The sequence below is a fragment of the Salvia miltiorrhiza genome, chromosome 4, assembly GCF_028751815.1.
Source record: "Salvia miltiorrhiza cultivar Shanhuang (shh) chromosome 4, IMPLAD_Smil_shh, whole genome shotgun sequence".
NCBI classification, from domain to species: domain Eukaryota; kingdom Viridiplantae; phylum Streptophyta; class Magnoliopsida; order Lamiales; family Lamiaceae; genus Salvia; species Salvia miltiorrhiza.
The window spans coordinates 55,671,368-55,689,041 of NC_080390.1; the positions used below are offsets into that span (position 1 = coordinate 55,671,368).

At 37.7% G+C, this 17,674-nt stretch overlaps 4 protein-coding genes and 2 non-coding genes across 8 annotated transcripts; 2 read left to right on the top strand and 4 right to left on the bottom strand.

Annotated features, from left to right (window-relative positions):
- The first annotated feature begins 401 nt into the window (after positions 1-401).
- Positions 402-3,376, top strand: LOC131020916 (uroporphyrinogen decarboxylase, chloroplastic). 2 transcript variants are annotated; one of them, XM_057949964.1, is made up of 6 exons: positions 402-698; positions 1,184-1,305; positions 1,909-2,019; positions 2,128-2,316; positions 2,444-2,569; positions 2,696-3,376. In XM_057949964.1, exons 1-6 carry the CDS (start codon positions 599-601, stop codon positions 3,209-3,211), a joined length of 1,164 nt encoding a protein of 387 aa, XP_057805947.1. In that variant the 5' UTR covers positions 402-598; the 3' UTR covers positions 3,212-3,376. The 2 variants fall into 2 exon arrangements, with proteins under 2 accessions (XP_057805947.1, XP_057805948.1); XM_057949965.1 differs by having other exon boundaries at positions 421-697; positions 1,189-1,305.
- Positions 3,377-7,761: 4,385 nt separating this feature from the next.
- Positions 7,762-8,809, top strand: LOC131020917 (uncharacterized). The gene has a single exon (XM_057949967.1). The coding sequence runs from the start codon at positions 7,799-7,801 to the stop codon at positions 8,567-8,569; it is 771 nt and encodes a 256-aa protein (XP_057805950.1). The 5' UTR covers positions 7,762-7,798; the 3' UTR covers positions 8,570-8,809.
- Positions 8,810-9,370: 561 nt separating this feature from the next.
- LOC131020918 (probable LRR receptor-like serine/threonine-protein kinase At1g67720) lies at positions 9,371-13,228 on the bottom strand. 2 transcript variants are annotated; one of them, XM_057949968.1, is made up of 9 exons: positions 12,756-13,228; positions 11,720-12,269; positions 10,737-11,203; positions 10,482-10,617; positions 10,305-10,376; positions 10,141-10,209; positions 9,978-10,049; positions 9,804-9,875; positions 9,371-9,715 (listed from the first exon to the last, which is right to left on the bottom strand). In XM_057949968.1, the coding sequence occupies exons 1-9, from the start codon at positions 12,820-12,822 to the stop codon at positions 9,676-9,678; spliced, it is 1,545 nt and encodes a 514-aa protein (XP_057805951.1). In that variant the 5' UTR covers positions 12,823-13,228; the 3' UTR covers positions 9,371-9,675. The 2 variants fall into 2 exon arrangements, with proteins under 2 accessions (XP_057805951.1, XP_057805952.1); XM_057949969.1 differs by having other exon boundaries at positions 9,371-9,875; positions 12,756-13,166.
- A 447-nt stretch (positions 13,229-13,675) lies between these two features.
- Positions 13,676-17,443, bottom strand: LOC131020919 (uncharacterized). The gene is made up of 10 exons (XM_057949970.1): positions 17,154-17,443; positions 16,758-16,805; positions 16,240-16,416; positions 16,088-16,154; positions 15,135-15,190; positions 14,814-14,892; positions 14,628-14,740; positions 14,393-14,542; positions 14,221-14,298; positions 13,676-14,127 (listed from the first exon to the last, which is right to left on the bottom strand). Exons 1-10 carry the CDS (start codon positions 17,379-17,381, stop codon positions 14,065-14,067), a joined length of 1,059 nt encoding a protein of 352 aa, XP_057805953.1. The 5' UTR covers positions 17,382-17,443; the 3' UTR covers positions 13,676-14,064.
- LOC131024008 (small nucleolar RNA snoR101) lies at positions 15,483-15,544 on the bottom strand. The gene has a single exon (XR_009101605.1). It is a non-coding gene; the product is annotated as a small nucleolar RNA snoR101 (small nucleolar RNA).
- On the bottom strand, positions 15,753-15,814 carry LOC131024009 (small nucleolar RNA snoR101). The gene has a single exon (XR_009101606.1). It is a non-coding gene; the product is annotated as a small nucleolar RNA snoR101 (small nucleolar RNA).
- Positions 17,444-17,674: the final 231 nt, after the last annotated feature.

Genomic DNA, 17,674 nt, shown 5'->3' on the forward strand with positions numbered 1-17,674 from the left:
GTTCATAACATAATTGGTAAAATGTTGAAATATTATATACAAACTCACCAACAATTAAAAATTGTGATATAAAGAAGTCAAACATTGTGATAATATGTGCTGATTTTTTTACTTTAAAACAAAATAAAAAAATTAAGGATCTTTATTTAAAGCTCTTTTACAATCACAGGCATATACTAGTATTTGAAAGTTGTGATTTTGTTTAAATAATAAATACATTTCTTTAAAAAATAAAGAAAGGAGAAAAATTAGAGAAGTTATTATTATTATTATTAAGGTAAAGAAAAGTTAGTATTAAGTTAATAGTGAAAAATACCTTAGATATAATTCAGAAAAATACCTTAGATTAAAAAAAAAATAGTGAAAAATACCTGAAATTCAAAAGAAAAAGAAAATGGCGTGAAGGAGATGGACCCACTGCACGTCGTTGATTGAAACGCGATTAGATTTCCAGATTTCGTGCCCTTATCTTTTCTTCTATCTCCAATCCATTCTCATGTCTCCGTTAAACCCTCTTCTTTGTTAGAACTCTTTTCTTTTTCTTTTTTCAGCTCACTTCTTTCCATTTCCATTTTTTGGAGGGATCTTCCAAGAAAAGATGGCTTGCATTTATAGCAGCTCGGTTTCATCGATTTCCACTAAATTGAATTTCCCCTCTCTTTCTAATCACAAACCCAAGTTCGTTTGCTCTCTTGGAGGTAATCTTTCCCCCCCCTTTTTCTAGTGTTTTTTGCTTTAATTTTGGGTATATTGTGAATTTTTGAGCTATTTCTTGCATGAACGGGCCGTCTTCTTTTGGGGAATTTGATGAATTTGATTGAAGTAATTGATGTTACAATCATGCCTAGTTTAATAAAAATTTGATCTTGGAAGATGGGCTACTTAATTTTTTATGCATTTGCATTTGGGTGGATAATCATAATTCTGTTGTTGACTTGTTTCTATTACACTGCACTGCAATTTCTTGGACTTCTAGGCATAATTCTTATCGAATTTTAGCAAATATTGTTTGATTTTTTCTTATCCCGCATTTTGTTACAATTTTTGAGGCTCATTTGAGGGGAATCCCGTGCATTGTGTTCTTGAATGTTGATCATGAGCTCCTGTCCTTGATAATGGTGGATGCTTTTCAGAATAGGCAAAATCTTACCCTTTTTCCGGGTTTCGTGTGCTGCATTTGTAGGCGCTGTTGCGGAGCCAAAAGCTGTGAATGCCACCGAGCCTTTGTTGCTCAACGCTGCACGGGGAAAGGAAGTCGATAGGCCACCTGTTTGGCTTATGAGACAAGCAGGGAGGTACATGAAGGCAGGTTTATTATACGACAGATTGAAACTCTTGTTGTTTCTTACCGCCTTTCTTAAGAAGTCGGCCGTTGCTTCTTTCATTGCGAATTGTTTCTCTATTTGAGTTCTGGACTTTGAAAGAGAAGTTTTTTTGTGTGAGAGTAGGAACTGCGTAGTCTAAAACGGAATGGCGCATTGTAGTAACGTGTGAATATGCTTCCCCCCTTCTCGGATTTGGTTGTTTTTTTCGTGTGATTATACCTGCATATAATGTGTGGAACTGCTGGATTCTAAGTTTTCTCTAGTGTCGTAGTCTCTGTGATTGGATATCTAAAATGAATTGACAATTAGATTCCTGTATGCAAATGTTAAAGAGTTAACTCTTTTTGTTAACATATTGTTGAAGATATTTGTACTACGTCATATTTTGTGACGAAATTGGTTTGTCCAAGGATGTGTCGAGTACTTTTACATGATGTCTTGCACGATGCAACCTATACATTTCTAATTGATTGTTTTGAAAGCAGGCAATTTTCCTTCTTCATTTTGTTTATATTATTGTTTTGAGCTAGTTAGTCTTTACATGTTTATACTGAAATTGCAAATGCTTGATTGGTTTTGATAGAGTTACCAACTCCTCTGCGAGAAGCATCCGTCTTTCCGTGAGAGGTCAGAAAACGTGGATCTTGTGGTGGAAATCTCTCTTCAGCCATGGAAAGTTTTTAAACCTGATGGGGTGAGAGATGCCTTTCTCGAGATACTAATCACTGATTTGTGTTGTTGAGATGGTCTCCTCTCTTGAATCGTCTCGTTTAATTCGTGTAATCCTATTTATGTATTACAGGTGATCTTATTCTCTGATATTCTTACACCTTTGACCGGTATGAACATACCATTCGACATAGTGAAAGGCAAGGGTCCTATCATATTCGATCCAATACGCACCGCTGCTGATGTGGAGAAAGTGATCGAATTCACTCCTGACGAGTCAGTCCCGTACGTTGGAGAGGCTTTGACAATCTTGCGCAAGGAGGTCTAACTATGTTTCTCTCTCAACTATTTGGCCATTGTTTACATTTCTGCTACAAATTTCCTTACCTTCGGCGTTGGAAGAATAGCTTCACGTCTTTGTTTCATCGACACGTTTGTATCGTTGTCAGGTGAACAATGAAGCAGCAGTGCTAGGTTTCGTTGGGGCGCCATTCACCCTGGCTTCTTACGTCGTTGAAGGAGGTTCCTCGAAGCACTTCTCGAAGATAAAGAGATTGGCTTTTTCAGAGCCAAAGGTAAAAGCTTAGTTTAGTTATAGTAAAAACCCGATTTCCCGTAAAAACTATGAATCTCTTGCACTTAACCTATAAAATAAACTGCGCCACTACGAATCGACTCATCGTCTTAGAATGCTCGTTTAGGTCCTTCACGCGCTACTTGAAAAGTTCGCGGCCTCCATGGCCAAGTATGTACAGTACCAAGCCGACAAGGGCGCGCAGGCCGTTCAGATCTTCGACTCGTGGGCGACGGAGCTCAGCCCCGTCGACTTCGAGGAGTTCAGCCTCCCGTACCTGAAGCAAATCGTGGACACGGTGAAGCGTACCCACCCGAGCCTCCCGCTGATCCTGTACGCGAGCGGCTCCGGGGGCCTGATCGAGAGGCTGCCCCTGACGGGCGTGGACGTGGTCAGCTTGGACTGGACGGTCGACATGGCCGAAGGGAGGCGGCGCCTCGGCCCCGACGTGGCCGTGCAGGGCAACGTGGACCCCGGCGTCCTCTTCGGGTCGAAAGAGTTCATCACTGAGAGGATAAACGACACGGTTAGGAAGGCTGGGAAAGGTAAGCATATATTGAATCTTGGACATGGGATTGTAGTAGGCACACCTGAGGAAAATGTGGCTCATTTCTTTGAGGTTGCTAAAGGCCTTAGATATTAGGAGATTTTTGCTTCATTTTTTTTTCTTTTTTGTAGACTTTAATCCTTTGATTTGTGTATTAGATGTAGCTTCAAGATGAAAATATTTTTTTGGAGATGTAATTGTTGGATTGTGCCACTAATTATTGATTTTATTGTGAGTATAAAACCACCTTCTATTAATATATACTCCCCCGTTCCATTGATAATGACTCATTATTGTTCAATGCAGTTATTAAGAAGAAGAGTGATTAAAGAATAAAAATTGATAGACAGTGAGTAATTATCCATGGGACAGACGAAAAAAGAAAGTGAGCTACTATCAATGGGACAGAGAGAAGATAATGTTTATTTATTTATTGTTTATATTTGGAAAAGGGTGACGACGATGTTTGATCTCTAAATCTCACTATTTTTATGGTTTGAAAACAAAACAATTAAATTAAATAAATAAAAGGTATCATTACATCTTGGCATACCCAAGGAAAATAGTCACACATGGATAAAAACACTTTGGTAAAACATCATTCATTTTTTTTAAGCAGGTAAAACATCATTCTTGACACAAAAGATCTTTATCGTTTGAATGTTCTGGAATGGGCATATATCGATTCGACACTAATTTATAAGATACATATATTATTGTGTGAATAAAGATAATAATAGTAATAAGAGTAAATATCACTTTAAATCTCAAATTAATTTTATTTTATCCAAAATAATTTAAACTATTAAAAATCATGAATTATTGATATTTCACCTTATATGTTTGGGTTCATTTTTTGGAGATGTCACAAATAAAACAATTTGTAACACAATTAGGTTCGAAACTATATAACTATATATACTACCAATTCATAAATAAAATACAAAAAAAATGTAAATAAAATAAAAGGAACATTCATTTACAATGATTACTCAAAATTGGTCCCACAATTCCACCACATTTTGATTATTTTCTTGCTTTTGGATTCTTTTCTCCTTGTTTACTGCTCCTCTTTACTTGTGCCCATAATCTATCTTTCCACACTTATTTTTAGCTTAAACTTTTAGTAGTACTTATTTATTTATTTATTTATTTTATTTTTGTGTTTAGTCCTTTTCTCAATAGTACCCACCACCCCTTTATGAAATCAAAGCTCCACATATGTCAAGTGTCGATATGGTCTTAGTCTCTTAGATTCTTAAATGTGGATAATGTTAATTTTGGAAGAAAAAAAATATTATATTAGTGTTGTCAAAAGTAATAATTTTATACTCAAGATGTAACAAAATCATTACAATCACACAATAAAATGGAATTCTCGTTCTTTATAATATATATTTATAATTTCAAAGAGTCTAAGAAATTGATCAACGAAATCGTTTTTTCATATATAGTTTCGTCAAGGCGAAATTTCATTTTTTTTTTATTAATGATAAAACATTGGGAAAAAAATATTGGGACATTATTTTTGGGATAATCAAAAAGCAAAAACATGAGGAATTGAGCACTCAAATTTAAAGGTAAACAAAATCGTCCTAATATGGAAATTTGGGACATTTTGCACCGGCCAAAAATTGGATACATATGCATATATTTGAAATATTTAATTACCTAGTATTAATCAATATATCAAGTGTAATATTTCAATGAATTTTACCCTGCACTAGTCCGTACATAATCAAGAATTCATAGATTCTTTTAAAAAAAATCAAGAATTATTATAAATGTAATTTTCTCACCGACCATGGTTGGAACATAGAATAATTGTTAATTTACCATATTTTTTTTCCCATTATAATGTTTGGCTACAAAATATACCACCTGGCCCAATTTTTATTTTTTAATGAATTTCATCAATTTTATTAATTTACATAAAATATCATTTTCACCATTATTGACACTTGCTAATTACACCTAATGAAGGGCCACAGATTCTCAATAATCTAGGCTAGTGCATTAAAATAATACTCCCTCCATCCGCCAAAATTATGTAAAATTGCTTGGGCACAGGATTTAATAAAATTGGTGATGATTTTGATGTAGTGGAGAAAGGGTCCCACCACTTTATGAGATGTGTGGTTGAGATTGAGTTTTGAGTGGGTTTTTTGTAAATAAAGAGTGTTAGTAAGGATAAAATATTAAAGAAGATGGTGGGACCATTGCCATAAAAGGAAAGTGACATAATCTTGGCGGACGCCAAATATAGTAATTTTTACATAATCTTGGCGGACGGAGGGAGTAATAATAATCCCAAATCGCAACAAAATATTTATACCATCAAAAAAGATTTACTCAATGTCTGATTAGCTGTCTGAACTAGATAAGACTATGTTAAAGTCTTAATACAAGCTTTTCAAGAACAAAACAAAATGATATCTCTTCCTCCATGAAATGACAAGAATGCCCTCCTCAGCCAGCAAGGGAGCATGAAAATCTTTGGAGGGTAGTGTGGTAATTTCGCATGAGTTGGGAAATGCACTGTCTCACATGGGTTGTAATTAGTCTCATGTGATCACATGCTTAGGACTCCTCCCATGTTATTATGATCTCTATTTATAGATTAAGAGAAGACTAATCTATTTTCCTCTGTCTCTCTGACTAATCCTTGTCTAATAATTTCATCTGCCACTAGACACAATTCTACTTAACACACCTTGATCGAAATTCGGAGTAACGCTTCGTCTCGTATTTTAGTACGTCGATGCGAACGAACGTAGTTCATTAACTTGAATAAATTGTTAACTTATTTAAAGGTCAAGTGAATTAGGGCCCTAATGCCCATGCAACTTGAGCAATTAGGAAGTAGAATAATTATTTAAATGTAGAGTTTTAATGTTTAGTTTGTTGTCTATATCAAGGTGGGGGCCTAATTAATTACCTTGACTTAGCTTAATCACTTTATTGTCATGCACGTTGTAATCTTACTGAGTATATTTCACTCTTTCCCAAATATATTATATACAATATTATAATAATATTATCTTTGTCAAATTGAAGAAAAAGTTAGCTAGGTTTTAGAGGGCATATATCAAACCTATATAGATAGCCAAATGAATGGGGTTAATCGACAAATTGAGTAGCTATTCATAATGATGAAAGAAATTTGTGGCAATCTAATATATTTTATTTGAATTACTTTACTATAAAAGTAAACTCAAACCCATAGTTAATTATAGCGCTACAATGAATTTTATCCATTGAAATTAAAACTAGTAGGGATAAAGTGGTGGATTTTAAACCCTTGATTTCATCTTTTAACATGAGCACTCACACATTAAATACACAATAATAACATGATAATACTTAAATACACGAACTTTTATCTAATTTTAATTTATATATGAACTAAACATTCTGTCTTCTAAATACTTCGAGTGAGAAAAATCAGAAATTAAACATGCATCTCTATATGTAATTACTCGTTTTCTTTTTAGCTCGAGAAGGAAGAAGACGGGAAGACAGAGAAGGTCTTCGCTGTTTGAATGTTTTCGAAGGGATACAATTTTTTTTATTCTTTTAGAAAAAGATAGAAATATAATTGTGAAATAAATAGAGTAAATAATTTGAATAAAATAATATAGTAGTCACTATTTAATGAAATTAGAGGGGGTGATAGGCCAATAGAAGTCGATAAACATAAAGAGAGTTGAAAGGGTTTTTGTCTTGTAGCTCTCAAGGTGTCCACGTGCTGTCCCTAACACATTAAACAACCTCAGTTTATTTGTTTCTGATTAAGCAGACCACCAACTTTTTTTAATCTCACCGTCCATGGCCTTTTTCACTCCAATGCCTAACAAAATCACATATGATCAAAAACGATCAAACGTCGTTCAGTTGATAAGACGTTTTTCCTTTATTTAATAAATTGAAATTCGAGTTATTTAATAGTATTATATATTTGTGAGTGTGTGTGTATGCGATGTGAGTAATTTATATAGAGGTTGAGCTTTGTTGAAGTATGGAGTTTGAAGGTACTTGTACGAGGATTCGGGGCTGAACCAATACTCCATTATCTTCTTACTGATTCAATTAATAAGTACATTAAAAGCACATGAAAGGGGAAAAAAATCGATTTTTTTTTACAAAAATAAATTAGTTTTAATTAATTATTAATAATTCACAATCTTATTTCAATTAAAGGATGGACTCAAATATAACAAACCATTGCACGATACTAAGCAATTAGCATGGATGCTATGAACTCATAAAAACGGACATATTCTTCTATAAAAAATGTTTGTATTGAAAAGTAAGAACCGTTTTTTCTGCGAACTTCGATCATTAAAACAATGTATTACATTCTCTCGTCTTATTTCTTTGAAACAAATGAAGATACGAATTTGAATACTACCAACATCTTCTTGTTACCATCAACTTCTTTTTAGTAAGACGATTTTGGACCTCTTCTATATGAAATTTTCTAGTATATTTTCTATACAATATAGGGACTACATATATTATTATTATAGGTCAATTTAAGTAGTCACATTAATTAAAGAAAACATCATCATCATCACAATGAGTCTCTCTTCCCTCTTCCCATATTCACCCTTTATAAACTCATGCAAACCACATCCACATTGTCCTATAATCTCTCTCTCTCTCTCTCCACCTCTCTCTCTAATGGTATCACTCGAGCCCCCCCAAGCCCCCCCAAAATCCCTCCCGGCGGAGGCCGGCCCCGGCCCCGTCCCCGTCCCCGCCCGGATCTCCTTCTCCGCCGAGTTCCTCGACGACACCAACTTCATCTCCATCTGCCCCAAGGAGCGAGAAGCCGCCGCCGCCAGGATCACCGCCGCCGACTTCGAGTTCCTCTCCGGCGACGTCAAGACCAGCATGATCACCGCCGACGAGCTCTTCTCCGAGGGCAAGCTCCTCCCCTACTGGCAAACGCAGCCCCTCCACACCCTCAACCTCATCAAAACCGCCGACGGCGGCGCGGGGGCGGCTCCGCCGCCGCAGCCGCCGCCCGATCAATCGAACGCTAATAACGGCGGCGGCGGCGGCGACGACGACGAGCACGAGCGGAGGATCAGCTGGTTCCTCGACGACGACCCCTCCCCGCGGCCGCCGAAGTGCACCGTGCTGTGGAAGGAGCTGCTGCGGCTGAAGAAGCAGCGGTCGTCCACGCTTTCGCCGTCGCTGTCGTCGTCATCGTCCTCGTCTTCTTCTTCGTCGGCGGCGGCGGCGGCGGAGGAGGAGAGGAGTAAGAAAGGAGGTAGAGATGGTAATAATAAGGTGGCGGGAAAATTGAAGAAGGGATTGGAGAGAACGAGATCGGCGAATATAAGGATTAGGCCGATGATCAACGTCCCCATCTGCACGGCGGCGAGGAGCACGGCGCTGCCGCCGCTCTTTCCGGCGAGGAGAGGAGGGAGGTTAGAGAGCAGCTAGCTGAGAATAATTAATTAATTAATTACATGAGAGTTTTTTTTTTCTTTTTTTCCATTTTTTTGGTTTTTGTATTTTTTCATATGTATTAATTTATTTTTTACTGTTTTATTTAGATTACTGTTATTACAAGGTAAATTAATCCGTTGAACAGTTGGTGTAGATTGTTGTTGACAAATTAATCTTGTTAATTAATTAATTAATTAATTGCAGTTTTTGATGAGATTATATTTCTTTTTTAATGTGGGAAGCATGATCCACATATTATGGAACTTCTCTTAATTTTTCTGAGATATCAGGTTTGTGATTCTTCTGTAAAAAAATAATTTAAGAAAGTAAAAAATGAAATAAAAAATCTTGATGCTATGTAATGTTCCCATCAATATGACATAGCATTTATTATAGTGTGTACTAAGCCTTTTCTATGATCAATGATTCAATATATACCGCTGTGTATAAGATAATATCATATATTAATGTGAATAAGAAATGAAACTCTTTCTTCGTTTTGATCCAAATTAAATGAAACCATAGCTGAAAATGGAAGAACATGAGCCCCCAACACATTTATTGTACGATATATAATTAGTTGTTTAATAATAAAAGTTCTCAATTATTATCACGAGTTTTGTTTAGGACTTTTACATGCTAATTAATTACAAGATTGGTGGAGAAGTTTAATAACAAATTTAATTAATTACCAAATTTGTTATCATAAAAATGAGTACTTAATTTTCATGCTCCTTCAAAAAAAAAAAATTTAAAAAAAATACTCCAAACACCAAACAATAATTAAATCAATCATTATCACGAGACAAAAGTGTTATGTTTAGGACTTTTATGGGCTAAAAGCGACGACCCGTTTTTCGTCGTTAATTCCGTCGCAGTTTAATAGTTACATAGTTGATGGAGAAGTCTACTAATTATGTGCTCAAAAACATGGTTGACAACCCTAAAACTATGCTCCAAAACATCATAATAGAAAAAACATACAAACAATTAATTTTTTTTTTACAAAAAAATAAAATAAAAATGATGTACATTCTTTTTGTCATTTGAACTTTGCATGAGTTGTCACCGGAGGCGACTGGTTGGTGGAGTGGACCATCTCACGGTGGCGGAACCAGCAACGGATTCCCGGGGGTATAACTGCGTAGGAAAAGAGGAAAAGAGACGTGTCGATTAATCACACGAGGAGCGATAGAAAGGCAATGATGGGCCGCCGTTAGACGCTTACCTCAGATTCAATCCTTGTTTTCCGGCGAGGTTGATCGGAACGCGACCCGTTAGGTTGTTGTTTTGCAAGAAGCTGTGCAAACAGAAAGGAAAGCGGAATCGGATTCCGTTCGGATATTTCTCGAGAGAGATTAACAATCGGATGAAAAGAGGCGTTGGTGAGATTTGAACTTACAGTTCGCGTAAGGTCTGTAGGTCCCCCAACGACGGAGGGATCGTTCCACCGAGTCGATTGTCCTGCAGATGCCTGAAACGGAGATGGTTCGTGTTAGCCGGGGTTTAGGGTTAGGGCCGGAAATGGAACGGAACGCGATCTAAACGTGCAGAGTTTCACTCACAGAATCTGCAGTCCTTTTAATGAACTGAGGTTTGGAATGGTTCCTGACAAGCTGTTGTTTCCCAGCAAGCTGTCGAAAAACGAGAAGCCATCAATGCCCGAACGAGAAGAAGAAGACGAAGATGGAAAAGCTCGAAATCTTTCCATAAATAGGCATTCACTCACATTGTAGAGAGTGCAGTCAGCCTAGAAATGCTCGGTGAGATCGATCCGGATAGCCCCATGCTCGTCAGATTCCTGCGCAACGATGGGAAAGGAGACGAGTAAGCCGGGAAGGTCGAATGGGAGCAGTGTAAACGAGCTAAACATCGTAGCATATATATGCAGTAAGATCCTACTCACAAAGAGACGACACGAATTCTAGGTCCGTAGGAGCAAGTGACTCCGGTCCATGTGTATCGACTTGGCAGACACGGGTCGCCTCTCCAATCAGCCGGAGGGTTGTGGAAACGCGTCCTCAAGTCTATCATAGCAATCACTGCAAGAAGAAAAAACCCGAATCTCACTCAACGCAGCAAGATGATAAGAAAGCAACGAAGGAGCCACATTTAGTGTAAGAAACGAGAAATATGCAAATGTAGCGAAAGAGGATCATACCATCGCGGGGGAGAGTCTTCGCTCCAGCAGGGAGCACTTGATAGACCTCTCCAGCGTTGATCAGAGGGCCGGCAGTCGAGCCGGGTGCAGGAGTCAAAGTCAGATTCGTAAATCCGGCAAGGGGCCACTGGTTCGAGAACACAACAAGGCCAACCGGAGTTCTAATCAAGTTACTGTAATAAGGGACGCCGTTTATGGTTATGTCCATCGCCCTCGAGTTGTTTGAATCGGAGGCATGATCGTCAGCAAAGTAAAGAGCAATGTAGTAGTTTACGCCGCCCGGTAGAGGGCCCGGGGGCCAAGGCAGCGTCAGAGGCTCGACCAGGCTCTTTGACAGCCGTGTATGGAACACTTTCGGAGGAGGAAGGTTCCAGATGCCAGAAACGGCAAGTTCTTGCGGATTTGATAGGGGAAACGCGTCTGCTCCAAACGGCTCCCAGTAGCGATTGAATTGATCGTCGGGATATCTGGTGAGTTCGCGTAATGAATAAGTTAAACACTATGCAGTAATGAATCTTGAATCGATGAAACTATTACTTCAAAAACCAATTATGCAACAATCAAGAATTTCAATAATCGCCTACAAATTTGTATCTGTTCAATATAATCAATGCTTCAACTAGTTATATAACACAAACAACTAACCAAAAATATCATTTCAACACTAAGCTAAGGATCATATTAAGATAACACATCAAAAACTCGAAAACGAACTCAAGAGCTCACCCCAAAACAGGTCCATCACATCCAAAACTATGCATAGCCACCACAAATCACCTACATATTTCTATTTGTTCATCATAATCAATGCTTCAACGATGTTTCTTAATCGAATATAAGAGATATGATCATACTAAGATAAGCAAACCTCAAAGGATTGCTCAAATATTTCAAATAACACAAAGAACAAAGCTATGCTCATATCAAGAAACCATACCAAAAAAAGTCAAAAACCAAGAGCAGAAACGAACTCGAGAACTCACCCAAAAACAGGTCCATCGTATCCAAAGCTATGCCTAGCCACCAAGCTCAAAGCATTAGACCTAAAATCTGTGGAATTATACAACTGATCCCACAAAAGCACAACCTCAAGAGCAGATATAAAAGGGTCTGAATCCGTATACGTGTTCCCAGCCACACACACACTCAGATTCTTCCCCGTGGGCATAAAGATACCTTCGTAGTAACTAGCTTCCTGTCTCATATAATCCTCGGTTGTGTTCACCACACTCCACAACGTCCCATCCACGATCTGATCAAACACAGGGGGATTAGCATTGCCATTCACTCCACCATAGTAGTATGTTGTCCTAACCAAGTATTTCCTCGTCCTATCGACAGGAACCTCGTAGCAGAACTTCTTGAAAACGTTGTTTTGCAGAGGGAATGATCGGACGGTGTGGAGTGTCTCAGTCAGCCCCTCTGCTGCAACGATCTTGGAACTCCCGGCTGATATGTAGCCGGAATCCGGCAGCCATTCCAAGCCGCGGATCGTCAATCCAACATCAGCACCACAGTCAATCAACACACCTCCTGAAAAAACATACATAATTTTCAATAGGGTCCACATTGCCAATTAATGTACAAACTTTCACCCATTTTGCAATTTTAACACGAATTTTGAAACGTTGCAATAACGTCACCACCTTTTAATTTCTTGAAAACAAATCGGGGGTATAAATTTAGCTACAAATTGAAAGGTGGTGACACTGTTACAAATTTACAACAGAGCAAAAGTCGTGTTAATATTGCAAAATGAGTGAAAGTTCATATATTTAAACACAGCCCTATTAACAAAAATACCACTTGAAAGCTGAAACCCTAAAAGGAAGCATAAAGGTTTGATTTTTAACAGGAAAAGCACAGCCCCAGATCAAATTCTAGCTAGATTCCGCAAAACCCATGTCCAAAAACAATCAAGAATCACAATTCTCACAAATCAAATGCCCAAAAAAACAAAAACAAAATAAAAACAAACAACTAAATCATCACTAGTTCTTGAAATTTTGAATCAGTCACCTCTGAGAGTTTGGGAGAGGCAGATTGGCAGAAGCGCAAAGAGCAGGAGAAAGCGGGTGGCTAGCATGGCTGATAATGGTAGGAGGCGAAGACATGAGAGAGAAAAGAGGCCCTTTAGAGAGACAGAGACAAAGAGGGAGTTGAAAAGGTAAGATGGAGTTGATGAGAGGGAATTGAATGGGTCAGAAGTTAGGTGAATTGAGCAAGAAAGAGATGAAGTTGGCGCAGAGCAAAGAATAAAGAATCAAATCGGAATGTTTATTTATTTGATAAACGCGGGAAAGAAACGGACATGGTCAACGGATTTTGATCGAATTTGTTGTCTGAGTCTCACGTTTGTGGAATCAGAGAGCACTTCCAAATTCAATCAGCAGCTCCACTTTCTTTATTTTTGTGTGATGGCATAAAATATTGGTGACGGCAAAAGCCATATTTTCGAGAATTTTGTAGAAATTTGGTGAGAGGTTATTCATAATTATATTTTTTATGTTTATTGTCCTTATAGTTGTTGCATGGCATCATGTGTCATTTTATATGTTTCATTTTCAATTTTTTTATAATTTTTTCTTCAACTTTAATTTATGAATAATTAATTACTATACAATTGATAATGATTCATTGTATAATTGACATTTTTTAATTTTGTAATAAATAGTTGTAAAACGATAAATTTGATGTGGGACACAATAAATTATTGTAGAAGTTCATCACTCTTTGTATTAATCCTCATTTTCATTTATATAATACTCCCTCAGTTTCAGTAGTAAACATTCATCACTCCCTCCGTCTCATTAGTAACGTTCATTATTTCTGGGCACAAAAGTTGAGAAAAAGTATAATTGGTATATAAAATTAGTTAATAGAAGATATTAAAGAATTATTTTAATTGAACTAGCATATAAAATGAATTAAATCCACCATTAATAATATTTTAAATAATTATTTTTTACTAAAAAAAATAAGAGACATTACTAGTATAGTAACTGAGACATTACTAATGGGACTGAGGGAGTATATAATTGTAAATTACACATGTTTATCAAAATGCGTTCAACTAGATACAACGCTCTAAAAATTTGCGAAGTAAGACACTCACTTCAAATTTTGTTGTAAAATATTCATGAGTTCGAGTTCGTCCGGTCCGACCGTGACTCGATCGAGATGCCTCGTGCGCACCTACACGAGACGAGACCCCACTTTGCAGGCTTAAGTTCACCGTTGCTATTTTTGCGAAACACGGCTTATCGGCTCTTGAAAATACTGGAGCGAGATAAGAAATGCTTCCTGTTTCCGACGAGCAATACCGTTGCTATTTCTTCAAAACACGGCTTATCGGCTCTTGAAAATACTGGAGTGAGATAAGAATTGCTTCCTGTTTTCAACGAGCGATTTTAGGATTTAGGATTCGGGCGTGGCAGAATAGACGAGTGGGCGAATGGAACGGGAAACGTTAGGGCATACGTACCTCTGTCCGGATAGTTCGACTTCCTTGATGAGGACAAGTATTTAGATAGGAGTCGAAAATGTCATTCACAGTTTTGCCCTAAAATCATACAACATTGTTCGCTTTAAAACAACGATAAGGTAAAGAATCGAGACTAGAGCTGCAAAAATTGAGAAACGTGTGAACTGGATACCTTCAAAACTATGTCTTCTTCAACGCACTCTTCCAGTCCGGCAAGCCCACCAAAGGCGATCAGAAGGTGCTTGAACGAGGGTAGAGTAAGCTCCGAAGAATTAATAATCAGCCCGTGTTCGGAGGTACCGATCCGATGATCATATCCTCCCTGTTTAAGGAGAAAAAAGTTCGGTGAGCTAACTCTCGAGACAAAAGACAGACCTTCTTAAAGGTGATTGAAACTAAAGCATAACCTGATACGGGCAATTCTTGAACACGGAACTAATGTTTGGAGCATATCGCACTTTATATCCCCAATACATTCCTTCGTCTCGAGGCCTTGAAGAAGGGACGATTTTCCGAGGACCTGAAAATTTTGTGCTCCATAGAACTCATTGTTCTTGCATGATTTTGCCCTCATTAGAAAGGTTTTTACTGACCTGCATCCAAGTTACGGTTCGTTCCCATCTCTACCGTTACTCTCGTTCCAGGTTCGAGAACTTGATCGACCTTGATATTCTGCATAATAGGGCTTTAAGTTCAATTAATATAGATCAATCAGCCAGGCCAAGTCATATAATCCTTCTACGTGTCGTCTCACAACAGGGAATATTCATTTTAACAGAAAATGAATAGAAAAAGTAGGATTTGTGACTATAAATTTTTCAAACGATCGAAGACCTTGCAGGAAACTTATAAAAAAGATTATAACACCGATCATCGTGAATAAACCTTTTAAGTTACCAATAAACGAATTATACCTTGCTGAGACCCACATCAACAAGCGTCCCTTGATCTAGTTTTTCTCGTGCAATACCTAAAACAAAGATATAAATGCACTCGCTAGTTAGAAAATATAAGCCTCTCAGATTATTTTTTTGTGCCAAATGATGAAAATACAGAGAAAACAAGGATAAAACTTTAACTATTAAGTATCATGTCAAACAATAGATGTTCAGAGAGTGCTAGTGATTAGTGAAAGGGAACAATCTACGAAGTCAGCTAAGGACTGTAACTTTTTATCAGAAGTTGTTAATGACTCCTAGAGAAAGATGGGGAGAAAACAATAAGGATGAAATTACATATTCAGGTAAAAGTACAAAAACAAGGGCATCAGGAGAATGATTGTCGACATAAAACTTACCTGAAGTTCAGAGATCAAGTGTAAGCCATCATTTGCCCAAATTAAACTCAAATTTCAAGGAAAAAAAATGGCAGACATGCATAAAGGTATAAAAGTGGCGACGAATACGTGCCAAAGAAAAAATCAATACATTCAAATCTGTTCGACTACGTGCAATCATGTGGATGATAATAACTTCTATTGGGCATGGAACAATCAAGCCATCGACATCTACTTAGACAGGTGCAAAGCAGTGGGCATCAGCAATTCAAGTTGTCAACAGGAAACTTACCTGAGATTTCAGATCAAGTGTAATTGCGTAAGCCATCATATGCCCAAACTTTGCACCAAACAAGTGAACCATTTGTACACAGACATTTATGATAGTCCACACTATGGAACCATCAAAATTAGCATCAAAATGAAACAAATAGATCAAAAAAATCAGATATAACTAGCAAAAGCTATCAGAATAGTTCAAAATCATTTAAATTACGCAGCTACAGTGCAAAACCACATCGACTATTCTAGTCGCACAAGCAGGCAAGCAGTGTGCGAAAAATAACTTTTATAGAGGTTTAGCATTGTTACCTTCCCTGTACTGAGCCCATTCGTGCTTGCGCAAATGATGTGGGGCGTCAAGAGGGGGCAATAAACCCTGCAGAAACACGAAAAACATGCTTTAACAAGCATCAGAAGAGTATGCCGTTTCCCCTAAAATCATAATGCTAGCGGATACTCACCACGACTCTTAAACTGCTATGCATCGGGAAAAGGCTCTTCCTCAGATACTGTGGCGTCTCTAGGTACCTCAAGATTCTCATAAGGAAAGCTGCACCACTCTCATTCTCGCCCGAATCATTGTCCATTATTTCAGTCGAAGCATCCTCCGATGTATTCTTGCTATCAAATACAACCACCTGTTAACACAAGAGCACATTTTTTGCAGTTGAAAGCACATTTCAAGATTCTGCGTGGCTATTTCCGAGCAAGGGTGACATCAGTCTTTAACAGACATAAATAAGAGAAGAGCAAAAATCCACATTGCGCATAACACTCTAGAGTTTGGCAATTACCATGTTTCCTTTATAAATCTATTTATCAAGATTCAATTACCATGATCACGATGAACCGACTCACGGAAACACTATAAGTTGAAGTAGGTCACACAACAAAAGACTACTCAGAAAACAGGTCTAAAAAATCCAAAGGGACCATAAAACTAATATAGTTTAATTATAGACAAACAACTGCGACAAACCTCGTCAATTCGGAAGATCGCTGCAGCACGCGCAACCTGCCCAGCCAACTGTAAGGAAGTAAAAAAAAAAATCAGAAGAAAATCCTCATGACAAGATCACTTCACAAAAATCACATTCTTATTTAATTACAAACAAAATGCCTTGAATCACTTTCAAGGAATTTCATCAAGACAAACATAATGCAAAACAGAGGAATACACAACCATCAAAAACTGGATTCACAAAGCCCCCCAAAAATCCGCATTAATTATCTCATAACTCCATCAATATCCTCAATTAACAGCTCAACTGACTACGTAGCCTCCATTAGCAACAAGTTCGAACCAAAGACTCAATCTTTAACAGAACTAAGAATAAAAAAGCAAACTTTCAAGGCAAAAAAGAGAGAACATTACACGAGTAGCGAGTTCGAGGGATTGAGTATTATTGATTATGGAGCCGGGAAGAGCAATGGTGACGGTGGATATCTCAGTTGTCGACGGCACGTCGTCGTTTTGCTGTTGTTCAACTTTGTCTATGTTTTTCCTCTTCTTTTTTGAACGCTTTTCGTTAGATTCGAGACCGCCGTTCCCCAAGGCCTCCATGTTTTCAGCTCCCTCTCTCTTCTTCTCCTTCTTCCCCATCTCTCTTTCTCACAGTTGGCCTTGCAGTAAATTCTTGAGGTTTAATTAGGGTTTTGAGTCGATTAGGGCTTTGTTGTCGGAGCTGTTGTGTTTTATATGGTGAGCTTTTACTTTGGGTCCCATTCCAAAGATAAAAATTACTAAAACCTAGAAAATATTCACCTTCAAAGAAACATATACTAATAAATATATTAATTTAGGACATTTTTACCCTTTTGTAGAGCATTAGTGTAATTTGCACTGATGCTCGACTTGTAATCGACAAATGTCGAGTATTAGTGTATTTTCAAAGA